Consider the following 18,431-nt stretch of genomic DNA (forward strand, 5'->3'; position numbering starts at 1 on the left):
GATTCTGCGTCTCCCTCTCTGTCCCTCCCCCGTTCACATTCTGTCTCTCTGTCTCTCATAAATGAATAAACATTAAAATAATAAAGTCTTAGCTGGGGCACTTGGGTGGTTCATTTGGTTAAGTGTCCAACTCTCGATTTCAGTTCAGGTCATGATCTCCCAGTTTGTGGGATCGAGTCCCATTTTGGGCTCTGCCCTGACAGCACCAAGCCTGCTTGGGATTCTCTCTTCCTCTTTACCCCTGCCTTGCACGTGTGCGCGCGCACGCGCGCGCTCTCTCTTTCTCAGAGTAAAACATATCTTAGGAAAAACCAGTTAGGGAGTTTCCTGTGATTTTGTTTTTTAAGTTTCTTTTGAGACCACAAGAGCTGGGGTGGGGGGAGGGACAGGGGATGAGGGAGAGAGAATCCCAAGCAGGCTCCATGCTATCAGCATCGGGCTCGATCCCTTGGATCCTGTGCCAAGATCCAAAGTCTGAGGGGCACCAGGGTGGCTCAGTAGGTTGAGCAGCTGGCTTCGGCTCAGGTCATGATCTCCTGGTTTGTGAATTCAAGCCCCACGTTGGGCTCCAAGTTGGATGCTTAACTGACTTGAACCACCCAGGCGCCCCAGGGATTTACTGTGAAGTTTTTGTTTTGTTTTTGAGAGAGAAAGAGGGCACAAGTGAGTGAGGGGCAGAGAAAGAGAAAGAGAAGCAGGGCTCACTCAAAGCAGAGCTTGTGTTTACTTGAAGCAGGGCTCATGCTCACCTGATGCAGGGCTTGAAGACTTGAACTCACGAACCATGAGATCATGATCTGAGCTGAAGTCAGATACTTAACTGACTGAGCTGCCGAGGCACCTGCCCCCCCGCCCCCCGCAACCGTGAGGTTTTAAAACAGGTTAACATCTGAAGTCACATGGCATTTATGGGATAAATTGCTTCACCAGGGTGTTGCAGACAGCATCTGGAAAGGAGAAACTACAGTCTCCTTGCAGCCATAAACTTTTTTATTTCTTTTTAATGTTTATTTTTGAGAGAGAGAGAGTATGAGCGGGGAAGGGGCAGAGAGAAAGGGAGACACAGAATCCGAAGCAGGGTCTAGGCTCCCAAGCTGCCACCACAGAGCACAACGCTGGGCTCAAACTCACAAACCGGGAGATCATGACCTGAACCAAATTCGGCTGCTCAACCAGTTGAGGTACCTAGACTCCCCGGTTTTATTTTTAAAGAAATTATTTTAAGAACATGAACTTCAAAGCCACATTAATCCCCTCTTTACTCCTAAAGCCCAGATAACCTTGAACTAGCAGCGACTTTCCTTCCCCAAGCTCTGGTTTCCTTTGCATACAGTGAAAAATGGTGCGACCTGTTGTTGGTGTGAGAGCTCAAACAGATTACACAGACAGCCCATTGTTGGCTCGTCTGTTGTCTATCTTTTCATTCCCTTCTGTGGGTTATACTCAGTACTAGATAATTTTTTTCTTTTCAGTTAACATAGTACAAGGGCATGATTACAAAGTTGCAGCGCTGCAGTTATTCTGCCATTACGTCCTTGAACATTTCAGCTGTTTCCAACTTTTCCATCATTATAAAACAGTCCCCTGATGAATTATCCGGCAGCAACAGGCCAGGTTCCTACTGGGGCAAAGGTCTCATTTCTAAACTAATCTGCGAACTCAGAAAACTATTTCCGGTTGCCCTTAGTAAAGATGGCGGAAACACTGGCGTCACCGCCAGTCAGGCTGCGGCATCAATGCCCTCGCCAAACATGGTGGCCTCGCGCCCGCCCCCTTGACTTCCTTCTGTCTGGTCACTCCCGACTACAACTCAGTGGCGGAGGTGGCAGAGATGGCGGCCTCTCTCAGGTTCCGAGATCTGCTGATACGGCGTGAGTCACCTCGGCCTCTGGGAGTCCCTAGCTCTGTCGTGCTGTCGTAGCCACCGTAGGGTGGGGAAGCCTGTCCCGGGTCACGGTCTGAGCGCTTTCAACACAGGGGTGCACGTGCTTCCAGCCAAAGAGCTCCCTAATTCTGCAGGCTGTGTCTTACAATAGGGTGACGGACAACTTGGTATTCCCAGTCTGGGGTCCCTCCTTCCCATGCTAAAGGGTCCGAAGTAGTGCAGGCACTGGGGCCACTGACAAGTGCACTCCTAATCTTCAAGTTGTTTTTGGTTTTGTTTTTGGTTTAATTTTTTTTTTTTTTAACGTGTATTTATTTTTGAGACAGAGACAGAGCATGAACGGGGGAGGGTCAGAGAGATGGAGACACAGAATCGGAAGCAGGCTCCAGGCTCTGAGCCGTCAGCCCAGAGCCCGACGCCGTGCTCGAACTCACGGACCGTGAGATCGTGACCTGAGCTGAAGTGGGACGCTTAACCGACTGAGCCACCCAGGCGCCCCTTGTTTTTGTTTTTTAAGTTTATTTTGAGAGAGACAGCGAGTAGGGGTGAGGTGGCACAGCGCGGGGGGGGGAGGGGGGGCGGGCAAGGAGAGAAAGAATCCTAAGCAGGCTCTGCGCTGTGAGCGCAGAGCCCAGTTTGGGGCTCGAACTCACGAATAGTGAGATCATGACCTGAGCCAAAACCAAGAGCCCAAGGCTTAGCCGACTGAGCCACCCAGGCGCCCCTGCCCCCAGGTTTCTTAGGGGCCTGTGTTCGCCAATCTGACATCACTGAGAAGTAATGTGTGCCATCTGCCCTTGATGGCTCTGTGACCCCAATCTGGGGTCATCAAAGGCTCTTCTTTCCTTTGTCTCCCCAGGCCTGATGGCTCCCACTCCTCAGGGTCTCAGCCTTAGCCTTCGCCCCATGAGCTCCAAAGCACAAGAAGAGGCCCCCAAAGAAGCGCCAGACCACAGCTATGAGTCCCTTCGAGTGACCGCTGCTCAGAAACACATTCTCCACGTGCAGCTCAACCGGCCTGAGAAGAGAAATGCCATCAACAGGGCCTGCTGGAGGTAGGGCCTGCAGATCACCGAGGGAGGCCTGCCTGCCGGAGGAGGCAGGGGCTGAGGGAGTGGGCAGGGGTGGGGCGTGGGGGTCGGGTGACCTGAGGGCAGGGGATACGCAGCCCTTCCCTCCTTGCCCCTCCACAGAGAGCTGGTGGAGTGCTTCAGCAAGATAGCGCAAGACCCTGACTGCCGGGCTGTGGTGATCTCTGGTGCAGGAAAACTGTTCACTTCAGGTACCGGGTGCTCTCCACCCCCACCCCTGCCACTGCTCCTGGCAATGGAACAATGTTTGTTTGTTTGTTTGTTTTAATGTTTATTTATTTTTGAGAGAGACACACACAGAACGCAACTGGGGGAAGGGCAGAGAGAGAGGGAGACACAATCCAAAACAGGCTCCAAGCTGTCCGCACAGAGCTCAACACAGGGCTTGAACCCATGACCCGTGAGATCATGACCTGAGCCGAAGTCGGATGCTTAACTGACTTAGCCACTCGGGTGCCCCAAACAATGCTTCTTAATTAAGGTTTTAACCAGCTTCTAACTTCCACTTTTATCTTTTTTTTTTCTCTTTAATTTAAAGCATTCAAATCTCAAAGTTAGTCCAACAGAATATGGACAGGATGATGGGCTTTGAGGTCTGATCTTGACCAAGGCCCTTAACCTCTCGGTTGTTGTTTTTTTTCATGTCACTAAAGTGTATTATAATAAGATGCTTTCATATAATTATTTAACACACACGAACTGATTTCCAATTACATGTCTGTTCGGAGTTTTATTGTGCCACAGGACTGTTCTTCAGACGGGATAATTTCCACTGACCACATTCACTGACTGCTTTGTCATCGCTGTTCTGCTTGTGAAGCCCATCCAGTGATCTTTTTTTTTTTAATTTCAGATACTGTAGTTTTCGGTTCTCAAATTTCCATTTGGTTCTTTTTTATATTTTGCCATTTCTCTACTGAAGTTGCGTATCTCGTTATTTGTCGTTTTTCTTTGCACTGTTGATCATAGTTATAACCACTGTTTTAAAACTCTTTAAAGCTTACCCATTTATTTTGAGAAAGCAAGAGCAAAAAAGAGAGAGAGAACGAACAGGGGAGGGGCAGAGAGAGAGGGGGAGAGAGAGAATCCCAAGTAGGCCCCGCGTTGTCAGCACAGAGCCCGATGCGGGTTCTGGATCTCATAGACCGTGAGATCATGAGCTGAGCCAAAATCAAGAGTTGGCACTTGGCTGAGCCACCCAGGTGCCTGTTTCCCGATTCCAACATCTGGGTGACTTTGGGGTCAGTCCCTGTTCATCGTCTTTTCTCTTGAACAACTGGGTCTCATCCTTCTTTTTGTTTGCATTTGGAATAAGTTTGGATTGTACCCTGGATATTGGACTATGGAAGGACGTGGGAACTTGGATGCTATCCTGGACCCGGCAGAGAGGGTGGAGGTTCCTGTGTTAGCGGCCGAGTTGGAATCAGTTTTTAAATCTCTTGCTGGGCTGCATGCATGGTTCATGGGTCAGGAAGAGATTTGGACAGAGCTTATCCACAGAATTTGGGGCTCCCCTCTCTGGCTCTCTCTTCTTTTCTGGAATTCCCCCCCACACTTTCCAGCAGCTACGGTCACCCTGGACTCTGTTTTCTGGTTCTTCAAGCACCACTTGCAACCTCGCCTCAGTCTAGAAACTTTAACAACCCCCACCTCACTTGGTGCCAGTCCCTTCTTTTAAGTGATAACTTCCTAGGGCGCCTGGGTGGCTCCGTCGGTTGAGCGTCCTGACTCTTGCTCTTGAACTCAGGGTCATGAGTTCAAGCCCTTCGTTGGGCTCTGCGCTGGGTGTGAAGCCTGCTTTAAAAAAGAAAGAAAAGAGGGGCGCCTGGGTGGCTCACTCGGGCGTCCGACTTCGGCTCAGGTCATGATCTCACGGGCCGTGAGTTCGAGCCCCGCGTCGGGCTCTGGGCTGACAGCTCAGAGCCTGGAGCCTGTTTTGGATTCTGTGTCTCCCTCTCTCTCTGACCCTCTCCTGCTCATACTCTGTCTCTCTCTGTCTCAAAAATAAATAAATGTTAAAAAAAATTTAAAAAAAAAAAAAAAGAAAGAAAGAAATTAAGTGATGATGTCCTCCGTCCTCCAGAATCTGCCCCATGCTGTCGGGCAGTGGTTTATATCTTGTCCACCCACACCACACGTGCAGTTGTCATAGGTGGGCAGGTCCGTACCATATTACGCATACGTAATATATGTATATACGCATATGTAATATATGTATATACGCATATACAGGTCGGTACATATATGTATTATGTATATAATTATGTATATTTTTAAGAGCTCGAGGGAGCGAGGGGCAGAGAGAAAGGGAGAGAGAGAGAGAGAGAGAGAGAGAGAGCGCGGAGCTGACGAAGGGGCCCGATTTCACGAAACTCAAGATCGTGACCTGAGCCAAAGTCGGACGCTTCACCGACGGAGCCACCCAGGCACTCCGAGTAGTTCGTACCTTAGAGGGGGACACCTGATCCCATGGTCTGGGGTCCTTTACTGCGAGGGGTTGGAAAAGCCAGGGTGTGCGCGTCCCGGTGGTGCAGGGAAGCCAGAAAAGCCACTGAAAGGAGGCGTCCCAAGTGCCAAGCTGGGCTTGCTCTGGGAGTCAGCATGGGTTCTGCGGAGTCACCCAGGCTTCACAGACGTGGGCGCAGAAGCCAGCAGGTGCCGAAATGGTAACTGTGATGCCATTAGTGGGGTGTGAAGGGCCTCTGGGGCTGTCTCTCGCCTTTAATTGTTGCCATCTCTCCGTCAGCTCTCAGGAGGGTGTTACCCCCATTTTGTGCAGGAGAAACCCAAGGCCCAGAGGAGGAAGTGGCCTGGCCAAGGCTGGGGGCGGGGGCGCGATCCTGTCTTCCTCGTATTTAACATGCACCAAGTTAGCCCTACCCCTCAGCCCCAAATTCTCAGGTCTCACTTATTTCAACCAGCTGTGGAGGCAGTGAAGCCCCAGAGGATTGGGGATGTAGCCAGATGTGGGAATGGTTTTCCTGGTTTGTCAGATAGCATCGTTCAGAGGCAAAGGGACGAGAAGGATGAACCCCAGGAAGAAAAAAGTGAAGGATGATTCTGCTCAGAATCATCTCCTGGCAAGGCCTCCCTCAGAGAAAAAGCCAGAGTTTGCCCCCTGGCCGGTGAGGCCCCATACCCTCTGCCCCGTAAAGCTCTCCAACCTTGACTCTTCCCACTTTCCCCTTCACTCACTACACTGCAGCGATGCTGACCGCCCCGTGCTCCTCATACAGCCCAGGGGCATTCCTACCACAGGACCTTTGCGCTGGCCCTTCCTGACATTTGGAACTCTCTGATCCCAGCTAGCCCCATAGCTCCCTCCCTCTCCTTCCTCAGATCTTCACTCAAAAGTCACTTTGTCAATGAGAGGGTCCATGACCACCCCATTTAATACTGCAACAGCCCTCACTGCACACACACACACACACACACACACACACACACATTCCATTCCACTTCCCTGCTGTAATTTTCTTTCAGCACTGTCACCACCCGACAAAGTGTATTTTCTTTTCTTTTTTTTAATTTTTTTTTAATGTTTATTCATTATTAAGAGATAGAGAGAAACTGAGCATGAGCAGGGGAGGGGCAGAGAGAGGGGGAGACACAGAATCTGAAGCAGGCTCCAGGCTCTGAGCTGTCAGCACAGAGTCCGACGCGGGGCTCGAACTCACCAACCGTGAGATCATGACCTGAGCCGAAGTTGGACGCCCAACCGACGGAGCCACCCAGGCGGCCCTGGAACGGTTGGAGGCCTCTGTGCCCAAAGGAATGGGCTAGGGACAGTGTTCAGGAGGGCTGGTAAGGTCCTGGCACATACCTTGTATTTTCTTCTAAGTAAGTGGGGTGGGAGGGAAGAAAAGGCCCCCTGACATGCTCACAAGTTCTCTTGGCTGTGTGTGGGAAATGGTCGGGGCAGGGAACAGGGAGCCCAGGAGAAAGTATTTTAGCCAGAGCAGAGGTCATGGAGAAGGATTAGTGGAGCAAAGGTTAGACTTTGGATCATCTTGCAGTTGGAGCCACGGAAACTTGCTCTCTCTCGAGTCTTCTCTCTGAGGGACCACTCCCACCACCGACTCCTGCCAAAAGCCTGTCTCCTGTGCCATCTGGCATAATGGTGACAAGCATGACCTCTGGAGCCAGTGCATGGTCCCGGGCTTACAATTCCAGTGCCATTACTCACGAGCCAGTGTGACCTTGGGCAAGTGACTTTAATGTCCGGTGCCTCAGTTTACTCCCAGGAAAACTGGCGATGGTAATAGCCACCTCATAGGGTCGTTGTGAGGATAAAGTGAGTAACGGCCCTATCAATGTCAGCATTTATGTATTTCACACCCCCTATGCGATCCCTGGCAAAGCCCTGTGTGAGCGGCTTTCTCGAAACACTGGCGGTGGTGTGGGGGTTCAAATCTGCCAAGTCTGAGTTCTGACCGCTAGTTGGGGCAGTGGATGGGGAGGGAGGGTGCCTGGGGGGGGAGGGGGGGTACTACGTGAGCCTCCTCGTGCCTCCCCACCAGGCATCGACCTCACGGACATGGCTTCGGATATCCTCCAGCCCCAAGGAGATGATGTGGCCCGCATCAGCTGGCAGCTCCGTAACCTCATCAGCAGATCCCAAGAGAGCTTCAATGTCATCGAGAAGGTGCAGGGGCAGGCAGGGCACCACCCCCAGCCCCGTCCACCTCTTCCAGACCAACCCTGACCACCACCCGCTTCCGTTCCCTTGCAGTGCCCTAAACCGGTGATCGCCGCCATCCACGGTGCCTGTATTGGTGCGGGTGAGTACGCAGACACCCGCCACGCATCCGGGCACCCACGCTGGCCGGGCGCCTATGGGCTGCCGCCCTTCCGCCTCGGCCACTGACCGCCAGCCTCAGATCAGTTGCTAGCTCAACTCGGTCCAGGGGTGCGACCCCACCACCTGGGAGGAGGGGTTGGTTCCTGTGGTTGCTTAATGCCCCTGGCCTCCACCTCGCAGGCGTGGACCTCGTCACTGCGTGTGACATCCGGTACTGTGCCCAGGATACTTTCTTCCAGGTGAAGGTGAGCCATCCTCCCCGAGCTTCTGTGTCCTTGGATCCTGCATAGAGCTGGGCAGCGAGTGGCTGGGTGGGGGCAGAGCAGTGACAGGGGAGGCTAAGGGAGGGGGGGGGGGGGCGGAGAGGGAGGGGGAGAAGGGAGGGCTTGGAGTGAGCCCGGAGGGCTTCACGGAAGAGTCAAGCAGAACTGCACCTTAAAAAGTAACACTTTGGCCATGAAGGAAGTCAAGGGGAGGCCATGCAGTCTACGTGGGGTTAGGAGTGAGTAAAGGTACGGGGGTGGAGATGCGGCTGGGGTTGCTGCTGGGATCAGTCCTGGAGAGGACGCAGACAGGATGGAACCCGTAGAGGCAGGAAGGGGATCAGATGGGCAGAGTTTGAGGGCTTCCCTCTGGAGATAGACGTGGCCGACCCTAAGAAGTTGGGAGGGCAGACGAATTGGGAAGTGGGCTGTATTCTAGGCTGAAAGAAGTTACCTGAGTAAAAGCATGTGGATGGCAATAAAATGGGGTGTTGGGGGCGGGGGGGGGGGGCAGTCTCTGAGGTGGGTATGGAATGTGCCTCTACAGTAAATACGAAATTTCACTAGCACTGAGGTTACACGGTGGGGGGCAGTATCGGGCACAAACCAAGCTCTAATACGATGGCCCGCCCCAGGAGGTGGACATAGGTTTGGCAGCTGATTTGGGAACGCTGCAGCGACTGCCCAAAGTCATCGGAAACCAGAGGTGAGCGGAGCAGCCGAGGGAGGGGACCCCGGGCATCTCCCGGGCCCAGGATGAGGGCCGTCCCCTGATAGGCTTTCCCCGCTTTCTTGCAGCCTGGTCAACGAGCTGGCCTTCACTTCCCGCAAGATGATGGCTGATGAGGCCCTGGGCAGTGGTCTGGTCAGGTAGGGGCCGAGGCCTGGGCTGGTTGAAGGCTCGGGCGCAACCTGGGCAGGGCTCTTTGGGTCCCCGTGTATCTTCACAGATTCCACTCTCTGGATGGTCAACTCTTTATTCTGGGGTCCAGTGCCCTGCTCTGATTGGTCTCTCTCACTGGGCGGTTTTCCGCTTTCCACTGTGGTTGGCCAATTCTTCATCCGTGGGAACCTTCCCGGAACCCCCACACCCCATTACGGATTCCCTTCATCCGCAGCCGGGTGTTCCCAAACAAGGAGGACATGCTTGAGGCAGCCTTCACCCTGGCGGAAGAGATTTCCACCAAGAGCCCTGTGGCAGTGCAGAGCACCAAAGTCAACCTGATCTATTCCCGCAACCATTCCGTGGCCGAGAGTCTCAACTACATGGTAAGGCTCTCCGTCCAGCCAATCACAGCCCCTCTCCAGTGCCAGAGCGACCAATCAGGGCCCCTGCAAGCAGACCTCTGCAGGCCTTGCCCTCCGATTGGTGCGCTCTCTCTTCCCTGTTTTTCATTGGCCCAACTCCGTTCCCTGCCCTTGCCATTATGCTCCACCCTCTTCATCCAGGCCACCTGGAACATGAGCATGCTGCAAACCCAGGACATCGTTAAGTCTGTCCAGGCTGCATTGGAGAAGAAGGACCTGAAGAGCGTGAACTTCTCCAAGCTCTGAGAGCCCCCAAGGGCCAGGCCTTGCCCCTTGTCCCACCTCATGCCGTTTCCTCATCCACAGAGAAGGAGGATTAGTGAGGATCGTCGCCTCCGTGCCTTCATGCCTGATCTCCCAATTTATAGCTGGGACACTGATTTCCTCATGCCCAGGGCCTTATCTTCACCCAAACAATAAAGCTACTTAAGGAACCCGGTGTCTTTATTGCAAAGAGAGGAGAGGCAGCAAGGAGCCAAGATGCGCCCACAGCGGTGCTGAATGTGGGGGACAGAGATTCGGCCAATGGGAATGGGAGCCACGCAGGCGATGCCCATTCAGAGCTGGCAGTGGGCAGCCCAGGGCCAATAGAAAGTCTGGCAGGGGCGGGGCAAGCAAAAGTCAGTGCCTTCTGCGGGCCTAAGGGCTGCGGCTGGTCTCCCTGCCTGCTCCAGGCTCCAGAGCACCCTTCACCCTGCCTGGCACCCACTCACTGCATAACCTAATGGGATGCGACGCCGGAGTCTGGCTAGAGTTCTGCTGCTACCCAGTCTCGGGCCAACAGCCTCACTTCTTTAAGCTTCAGGTTTTCATGTCCCTAGATAAGCCCAACCTCCTGGGTTTATGTTTAGAACGAATGCAAGAGGCCAAGGATTAATTTAATGCCTTCTATATGCCAAGTCCTGTTCTGAGCATTTATTCCCTGAGTGACTCCTTTCAAGGCTTCTGTGAGGTCGATACTACTAATAATCCCCCTTCTACAGTTGGGCAAATCGGGAAATTGAGGTTCAGGCCAAACTAATGCAAGACCAAACAGCCAGGAAGTGGCCAAGGCAAGATCTGAACCCAGCACCCCTGGCTCCAGAAGTCGTGATCTGTGCAGTCCAGGGCACCCGGGTGGCTCATTCGGTCGGGCAGCCGACTTCAGCTCTCGTGGTTTGTGAGTTCGAGCCCCGCGTCCGGCTCTGTGCTGACAGCCCGGAGCCTGCTTGGGATCTGTGTCTCCCTTTCTCTGTGCCCCTCCTCCTGCTCGTGCCCTGTCTGTCAAAAATGAGGAAATGCTAAGAAATTTTTTGATTAATTATTTAATTAATTAAAAACTATACAGTCCAGTGTGCACGGGTCCGGCATGCAGTGGGCATGCAAATGCCTTCCGCAGTTCCTAAGAGTGTCCAGGGCATCCAGCTCCTCCCTGCTTTCGCCCACTCCCATTGCCCATCTGTCACAGGTCGCGCCTGCAGCCTTGCCCTGCCCAACCCTCCTGGACTCACCCTCCCTCTGCTAACAAAGGTCTGGGCAGGCTTTTATGGGCTCCGATAAGGCCCTGGCGGGGCTGAAGTTCACGACACTTCCTCTTTGCGGAAGGGCCTGAAGGAGGGGGCTCTGACCTGAGTCCTCCTGACCTGACCCAGATAGATGAACTGGGTTCTGACTGGTTACCAGTGAGGCTAGTAAGAAAAGGGACACAAGGGGGTGCCCTAGAAAAAGATGGGAGCCGGGAATGCCCGGAAGAGGGGCCCTGTGGACCCTGCCCCGCCAGCCACTCCCTTATCCTCGGGTATAAGAGCCACCCCCCTCCTGCCATCTGCCACCATTCCCCACTCCTGCACCTCTTCTCACTGGACGACGACGAGCCACCAGCCCTGCCTCTCAAGATGGCCTATGTCCCTGCACCCGGCTACCAGCCCACCTACAACCCGGTGAGATAGCGGCCCAGGCCCCAACCGCAGGCCCCACCTTAGTTTCACCCTGAACCTCACACACCAATTTCCTCTCATCCTGATTCCTCAGAGGTGCCCCTGCCCCCAAGCTTGACTCTGATTTACCCGATACTGACCCTGGGGCTTGATTTACTCCCATCCTGACGCCCTGGCTCTTCATATCCACACCTGACGCTCGGCTCTCTTCACCTTCCCGCGGACCCTTCACCCCTAGTGTCCCAATGAGAGTGCGGGGGGGCTTCTCGATGAGGGGTAAAGCCTCACCAGGCCCCTTCCACAGACTCTGCCCTACAACAAGCCCATCCCGGGTGGTCTCTGCATCGGAATGTCTGTTTACATCCAAGGAGTGGCTAGCGAGCACATGAAGAGGTAAGGCATTCCCTCCAGCCAGGCTAGGCTAGGAGGGGCTACAAACAGGGGCTTCCGCCCTAATGCAGAAGACCTTCTTCCTTCCTGCTTGGGAAGGGGAGCTCTGTGCCCCTGCACCCGATGGCCAAAGATCAGCCCTAGCCCCTGGGACGTCCAGGACTTGGTGACCAGGAGCAGGGAGCCTGGGGGCTGGGAGGCATCAGGGAGGCTCACGGAGAGAGGCAGCCCAGCCCGGGAGCTGGGATGTTGGACTGGAATTGATGGGCGTGATAGCATGAATTCAGATCACAGGCTCTGAGCTCAGCCTGGCCAGCTCTGTGACTGGCCAACTGTGTGACCGGGGAAAGGCACCATGCCTCTCTGTGCTTTAGATTCCCGGCTGTAAAACGGGATTGTCTTGAGGGTTCAATGTGTAAAACTGGAAAGTAAGCACTAAAATAAGTCTTAACATTTTTTTAGGGCCTTAAAATGGTGATAAAGATGGAAGCGAGCTGAAGGCATTGTTGTTTCTCGCTCGTTGGTTTTTTGGTCATTTTGCGCCCACTGTGTGCCTAGGCACTGGGGACAGAGCAGTCGACAGGGCCAAGATGGAGCTGACATCCTAGTAGAGAGGAGAGGTGAAAGACAAAAATCAAGTCTGTAATCAAAATCAAAAATCAAAGTGGTGATAAGTGCTAAGCAGACAAACTGGGAAAGGAGTTGGGGAATGGATGTGGGGGGGAGGGACCCTGTGGCATTGTCCCTTTAAATAGGGTAGCGGGGTGGGAACACTTCAAAGACCCACAGAAGAGGAGGGAGGGAGCCTGGGAGTATAGGCGGATAGAAAGAACAGCCCTTGCAAAGGCCCTGAGGTGGGGGTGTGTGTGCCCAGTTGGAATTACTTCAGGGATGCTGGCCTGAGGGAAGGGGTGGGTCGTGTGGGTTCCCAGGTCCCCCCTGGCTGCTGGTGGGGAAAGGCCTCCAGGTCAGGGAGGGAGCAGAGAGGTTCCAAGGACAGTGCCCGGCCCTTGGAAATGCAGGAGTCCCAGTTGTAGTCTTATTTAAAGTTGGGAGGGGCTGGGGGGGCGGTGGTCTGGTTAAGGGAAGGGAATGAGCACGACAGTCCTCCTGGACTCCAGGGCACTACCCCCGCCCCCCTCTCTCGGGTCAGCAGTGCCCAAGTTTGCTGTCCCGTTTTGTCGTCCCCCAACCCCCCTCCAGCCCCGTCAGGGAAGTGAGAACCCGGTAGGTCTGAGCGGGCTTCCAGGAGGAGGGCCCGGTGAGCAGGCAGGTGGGGCCGGGGGAACAGCCCTTCCTGTCCCACCAGGTTCTCCGTGAACTTCGTGGCGGGGCAGCACGCGGGGTCAGATATCGCCTTCCACTTCAATCCCCGCTTCGATGGCTGGGACAAGGTGGTCTTCAACTCCATGCAAGGTGGCAAATGGGGCAGCGAGGAGAAGAAAAGGAGCATGCCTTTCCGCAAGGGCACCGCCTTTGAGCTGGTGTTCATGGTCCAGGCGGAGCATTACAAGGTCTGAGCTTGGGGGCGGGGCCTCCCTCCTCCCTAACCCCCCTTCCTCCTCCCCTCTGCCTCCCTCTCCCTCTCTCTCCACCTTCCTTCCTCCCTCTCTTCCTCTCTTCCAGCTGTGCCTCCCCCTGCTCCCCACTCCTCCCCTTCTCCTACTTCTCCCCCTTCTCCCCCTCCTTCTCCTCCCCTCGTCCCTCTCCCCTCCCCCTTCCCACCTCACTTTTTTCTTTTCCTTCTTTCCTGCCTATTAAACATTTTTTCTCTTAAACAATTTTTTTTTTTTTTCTCACGTTCCTCATTCCTATTCCTCTACTGTGGGCAGCCTTGTCATGTTTAACGTAGATCGCTTTGTTCCTCTGCATTCTTGCAAAATGCGTATTCTTGCTCTTTCTTCTGGAGAATTCTGAACACACACAAGAGGAGGCGCGGGTGCAGTGACCCGCTGGTCCCCTTGGCCAGTTCCAGTGGTCGTGAGCTCCAGGCCCCTGTGTTTGCATCCTTCCCTGACGCTTCCCTCTTATCTGATTTAAAAGCAAATCCCAGATATAATTTCGTTCATAAATATTTCAGTGCTTAAGAACATAGTCAGAAGGCCGTTACCATACCTCAAGCACTGACAATTCTTCCTGGGGTCCTCACATCCTGTCAGCCATCTGGTGACCTCATAAATACCTTAAGGTGTGTTGTTGTTTTATTTTTTATTTATTTAAAAAAAATTTTTTTTAATGTTTATTTTTGAGACAGAGAGAGACAGAGCATGAACGGGGGAGGGCCAGAGAGAGGGGGAGACACAGAATCCGAAGCAGGCTCCAGGCTCTGAGCTGTCAGCACAGAGCCCGACGCGGGGCTCGAACTCACGGACTATGAGATCATGACCTGAGCTGAAGTCGGATGCTTAACCGACTGAGCCACCCAGGCGCCCCGCGTGTTGTTGTTTTAAAGTTTGTTTTGAGAGAGAGAGGGAGCATGAGGGCAAGGGCTCAAGCAGAGGAGGGGCAGAGAAAGAGGGAGCGAGAGAGAATCCTGAGCAGACTCCGCACTGTCAGCACAGAGCCCAACACAGGCCTCGAACCCACGAACTGTGAGATCATGACCTGAGTCTTGTCTGCACTTTGACTCCACCTCCGGATAAGGCCCACACGCTGTGACTACTATGATGCAAGTATTTTTTTAAGTTTATTTGATTTTTGGGAGAGAGAAAGAGAGCACATGCTCGCGTGCCAGTGGGGGAGGACCAGAGAGAGGGAGACAGAGAATCCGAAGCAGGCTCTGAGCTGTCAGCACGGAGCCAGAGATGGGGCTCGAACCCACGAACCGAACCATGAGATCATGACCCGAGCTGAAGCTGGACGCTTTCACTGACTGAGCCACCCAGGTGCCCCTATGCAAGTATTTTTAATTTTCTTAATTTTTTTAATTCTATTAAGCTTTATTTACAACAAATTTTTTATGCCTGTTTATTTTTGAGAGGGAGAGAGAAAGAGGGTGAGCGGGGGAGGGGCAGAGAGAGAGAGAGAGGGAGACACCGAATCCGAAGCAGGCTCCAGGTTCCGAGCTGTCAGCACAGAGTCGGACGCGGGGCTCGAACCCACAAACCGTGAGATCGTGACCTGAGCCGGAGTCGGACGCTTAACCGACGGAGACACCTGGGTGCATCGCAAGTATTTTTTAAAACGTGTTACCGAAGTGCACAAAAGAGTGCGAGCCATGTGTACAGAGCTCGCTGGTGTTTCACAAAGACAACACACCCGTGGTACCAGCACCTAAGTCCAGAAATAAGACTCCTCCGGAGCTGGCTGTCAGCCCCATGCCCCCTGCCTGGCGCCATAAATAGAACCGTGAGGACACCAAGGACGCTGAGATATGATAACAAGGCTCCACACAGGATTTCCACAACGCCTTTGACATGCCTGGCTGGGTTTTAATGTTCCCATCAATCCCAGGGTGAGCCTCCAAAGGCTCAGAGAGGTGGAATGACTTCCCCGAGGTCACACAGCCAACGCGTCAGAGCTAGACTCGGGCCCATCTCCTTTGGCGCCGAAACCAAAACTCTGACTTGATTATCTCGCCATCGCTCTCCTGACTACATTCTCCATTGTCTCCCAACCACCGGTCTCTGAGCTGCCCCTTGACCCCGGCTTGACCTCCGACCTGCAGACTCCGAGATTCCTGACTCTGTGGCTATCCCAGCTCGTGGTCCCCAAGACGCGTCTCCGAGTTAAAAAGATCTCTGTTCCCTGCTTCCTGTTTCTGCTTTCCCAAGGTCATGGGGGCTGACTCTGACCTCACCCCCTGCCCTCCAGGTGGTGGTAAATGGAAATCCCTTCTATGAGTTTGGGCACCGGCTGCCCCTGCAGATGGTCACCCACCTGCAAGTGGATGGGGACCTGGAGCTTCAATCAATCAATTTCATTGGCGGCAACCCCCCGCCAAGTCAGGTGGGTGGTGTCTCCTCACTTATGTGCCTGCTTCCTTCCTTAATTCATTCCCTCACCCCTTTATGTCCCGAGCACCTGCTCCGTGCCAGGCCCTTCGCTGGCTGAGCCACAGACTCAGAGGCAACTAAGACAATCCACTGGGAAGACAAGACATTTCCCCAGGCAGTGTTGGCTCTAAGCGGTCAAGGCCGTCAAGGCCGGGGTGGGAGACAGGAGGTTTGGGGAGTCCGAGGGGAAGGCTTCCGGGAGGAGGAGGAAGTCTGTCAGCTGAGTCAAGGAGCAAAGATAAGGAGGAACAAAAGCCACGGGGAAGAGCAGGCGAGTCCATGAGAAGTTACCCAACATTGCTAGTCACCGGAGAGAAACTCACTTCAAGTCACAACGAGCTACCTCCCCCCGCCCAGCGAGAAGAGCTATCAAGGGAAAGGCACACAATACCGAGTGTGGGCGAGGCTGGGGAACTGGCCCGACACTCCCCTGGAAATGACTGGGCAGCGTCTGCGAAAGCTGAGCGGAGACACACGCGATGACCTAGAAACCCCATTCCCACGTCCACAGTGAACAGACAGGCACCAAAACACCCATAGCAGCACTTGGACTCTAGACGCCAGCCATGCCCTTCAGCTGAGGGCTCTCTACTCCCCAGCCTGTACGCCCCCGTCCCCCACCTCCTCGGGGAAAGTGCTCTGATGATCATCGGACCCATTTTACAGATGGGGGAACCGAGGCACAGAGACAGGAGGAAGCAGGACCAGGGAGGGTGCAAGAGTAGAATGCACCAGGCTTGCCCTAAAGGGGTGCAGGGTCACTGTGTCCCGAAGATCCCTAAACGTGGCAATTTCCTCTCCATTAATGAGCCACCTGGGTGCCACTCTTTGACCCCAGAGTTCTCTTGGACCGCGGTCGTGGGGCTGCCCTGGGCAGGCATCCTTGACACCCCCCACCCCCAGGCCCTAGTTTGGGGTCTCCCTCATTGCCTGCCTTCCTACACACATTGCCTTTGTGCCCACAGACACCCATGGGCATGCCGGCAAACCCAGTAAGTACCTGTCGATGGGTGATGGAATTCTTGTGGTGGGGGCTTGGTGGCCTGAGGAGGTCTTGGGGCAGCTGAAGGAGCCCCAGCCCCCCTCACCATTTCTGCCTTCCATTTATCTGTATAGGGTCCTGGACACACCCAGCAACTGCCAAGTAACCTGCCTGTAAGTGGCAGAATTGGGTGGCCACTTGGGGTGGGAGGGAGGGGTGGTGAGAAGTGCAAGGGGGGTCAAGGAGGTGGGCCCCCCCCAGTTGTACTAATCCAGCACCCAGAGATACACCTGCATACAGTTGGTGTGCCATAAATATTTGTCAAATATTCTAGAATAACACCTCTCCTTCCTCACCTCACAGACCATGGAGGGACCCCCAATCTTCAACCCGGTAACGTGTCCCGTGGGCGTTTAGGGCTCTGTGGTGGGCAGTTTGTGGGGAAGCTGGAACCGACGGTGGGCAGGGGGGCTCTGAGAGGGTGGGAAATAGAGTGGGCAGAGGGTGTTGGGGCGGGAGGCGGGGAGAGGGTGGGGTTGGTGGCCAGAGTGGGGAGGGGACGGGAGTTGGGGACATTTCCTAGGAGTGGGCACCCATCTCTGAAAATTTGTCCCTGCCTCTGGCTTCTGGTGACCTGAGAGGTGACAGGACCCCATGTTCTCCTCCCACAGCCCGTGCCATTCAGAAGGATCTTGCAAGGGGGGCTTACAGCCCGAAGAACCATCATAGTCAAGGGCTTTATACCCCCTACAGGCAAGAGGTACCCAGTCTGCACTGAAGCAGGGATCCTCAGCCCGCTTCCTCCTTCAGACCCAGGAGTCTGGGCCCCGGCCCCCTCCTCCCTCGGAGAACCAGGCACTGGCCCCCGTGTGACTCCCACCTCCTTCCCTCTCTGCCTTCAGCTTTGCGATCAACTTCATCGTGGGGTCCACGGGGGACATGGCTCTGCACATTAACTCCCGTCTGACTGAGGATACCGTGGTCCGGAACAGCTACCTGAATGGTTCGTGGGGATCCGAGGAGAAGAAGATCTCCTACAACCCATTTGGTCCTGGGAAATTCTTTGATGTGAGTCGGGGGTCTCTTTCGCCCCCTTCCCTCCAGAGCCTGTGTCCTGGCCCTAGCCTCAAGCCTGCCCTCTCCCTGCAGCTGTCCATTCGCTGTGGCATAGATCGCTTCAAGGTTTATGCCAACGGCCAGCACCTCTTCGACTATTCCCATCGCTTCTCGGCCTTCCAGAACGTGGACGTCCTAGAGATCCAGGGTGATATCAACTTGTCCTACATCCAGATCTGATCTATTCCCAGAACCATAACTCTTGGGGACACAGAGAGAAAGAGCCCACAGGACTCTCTTCTAAGCCCTTAATAAAATGTCTGAGGGTGTCTCATGCGTGTCCGTAACGTCTGTATTGCTGTTCCTTCCTTCCTTGGTTCAATCATACACTGTCCATTCAGCCACCTCATCACCTGTCCATCGATCTTCCCATCACAATAAATCTAGGAATATTCCAGACACAGATCTTGGGCTTGAAGTGTATCAACTCATTTGCTCCTCACAAAAACACCAGGAGATAGGAACTATTATTATCGTACCTCTGGGAAAGATGAGGAAACAGGCAAATTAAAATAAAGCAGGGGCGCCTGCGTGGCTCCGTCAGCTGGGCTGAGAGCTCAGAGCCTGGAGCCTGCTTTCGATTCTGTGTCTCTCTCTCTCTCTCTCTCTCTCTCTCTCTGCCCCTCCCCTGCTCACGGTCTGTTTCTTTCTCTCAAAAAAAAAAAAAAAAAAAAAAGTTAAACA

General features: G+C 54.0%; 2 protein-coding genes across 2 annotated transcripts; both read left to right on the plus strand.

Annotated features, from left to right (window-relative positions):
• Positions 1-1,725: 1,725 nt before the first annotated feature.
• On the plus strand, positions 1,726-9,782 carry ECH1 (enoyl-CoA hydratase 1). Its single transcript, XM_058706856.1, has 10 exons — positions 1,726-1,871; positions 2,745-2,940; positions 3,079-3,167; positions 7,497-7,621; positions 7,709-7,757; positions 7,958-8,022; positions 8,676-8,746; positions 8,839-8,910; positions 9,159-9,309; positions 9,490-9,782. The coding sequence occupies exons 1-10, from the start codon at positions 1,832-1,834 to the stop codon at positions 9,592-9,594; spliced, it is 963 nt and encodes a 320-aa protein (XP_058562839.1). The 5' UTR covers positions 1,726-1,831; the 3' UTR covers positions 9,595-9,782.
• Positions 9,783-11,133: 1,351 nt separating this feature from the next.
• LGALS4 (galectin 4) lies at positions 11,134-18,034 on the plus strand. The gene is made up of 9 exons (XM_058707445.1): positions 11,134-11,267; positions 11,569-11,657; positions 12,964-13,168; positions 15,468-15,602; positions 16,766-16,804; positions 16,995-17,024; positions 17,303-17,391; positions 17,534-17,699; positions 17,781-18,034. The coding sequence occupies exons 1-9, from the start codon at positions 11,223-11,225 to the stop codon at positions 17,925-17,927; spliced, it is 945 nt and encodes a 314-aa protein (XP_058563428.1). The 5' UTR covers positions 11,134-11,222; the 3' UTR covers positions 17,928-18,034.
• Positions 18,035-18,431: the final 397 nt, after the last annotated feature.

The sequence above is a fragment of the Neofelis nebulosa genome, chromosome 17 (genome assembly GCF_028018385.1).
Source record: "Neofelis nebulosa isolate mNeoNeb1 chromosome 17, mNeoNeb1.pri, whole genome shotgun sequence".
NCBI classification, from domain to species: domain Eukaryota; kingdom Metazoa; phylum Chordata; class Mammalia; order Carnivora; family Felidae; genus Neofelis; species Neofelis nebulosa.

Bases quoted from the DNA above. Each gene is read 5' to 3' on its own strand.
- ECH1 (XM_058706856.1), top strand. From the start codon at position 1,832: ATGGCGGCCTCTCTCAGGTTCCGAGATCTGCTGATACGGC. The intron at 7,758-7,957 runs GTGAGTACGCAG...TCCACCTCGCAG, and splicing joins CGGTGCCTGTATTGGTGCGG to GCGTGGACCTCGTCACTGCG. The intron at 8,747-8,838 runs GTGAGCGGAGCA...GCTTTCTTGCAG, and splicing joins AAAGTCATCGGAAACCAGAG to CCTGGTCAACGAGCTGGCCT.
- LGALS4 (XM_058707445.1), top strand. From the start codon at position 11,223: ATGGCCTATGTCCCTGCACCCGGCTACCAGCCCACCTACAACCCG. The intron at 13,169-15,467 runs GTCTGAGCTTGG...CCTGCCCTCCAG, and splicing joins TCCAGGCGGAGCATTACAAG to GTGGTGGTAAATGGAAATCC. The intron at 17,025-17,302 runs GTAACGTGTCCC...CTCCTCCCACAG, and splicing joins GACCCCCAATCTTCAACCCG to CCCGTGCCATTCAGAAGGAT.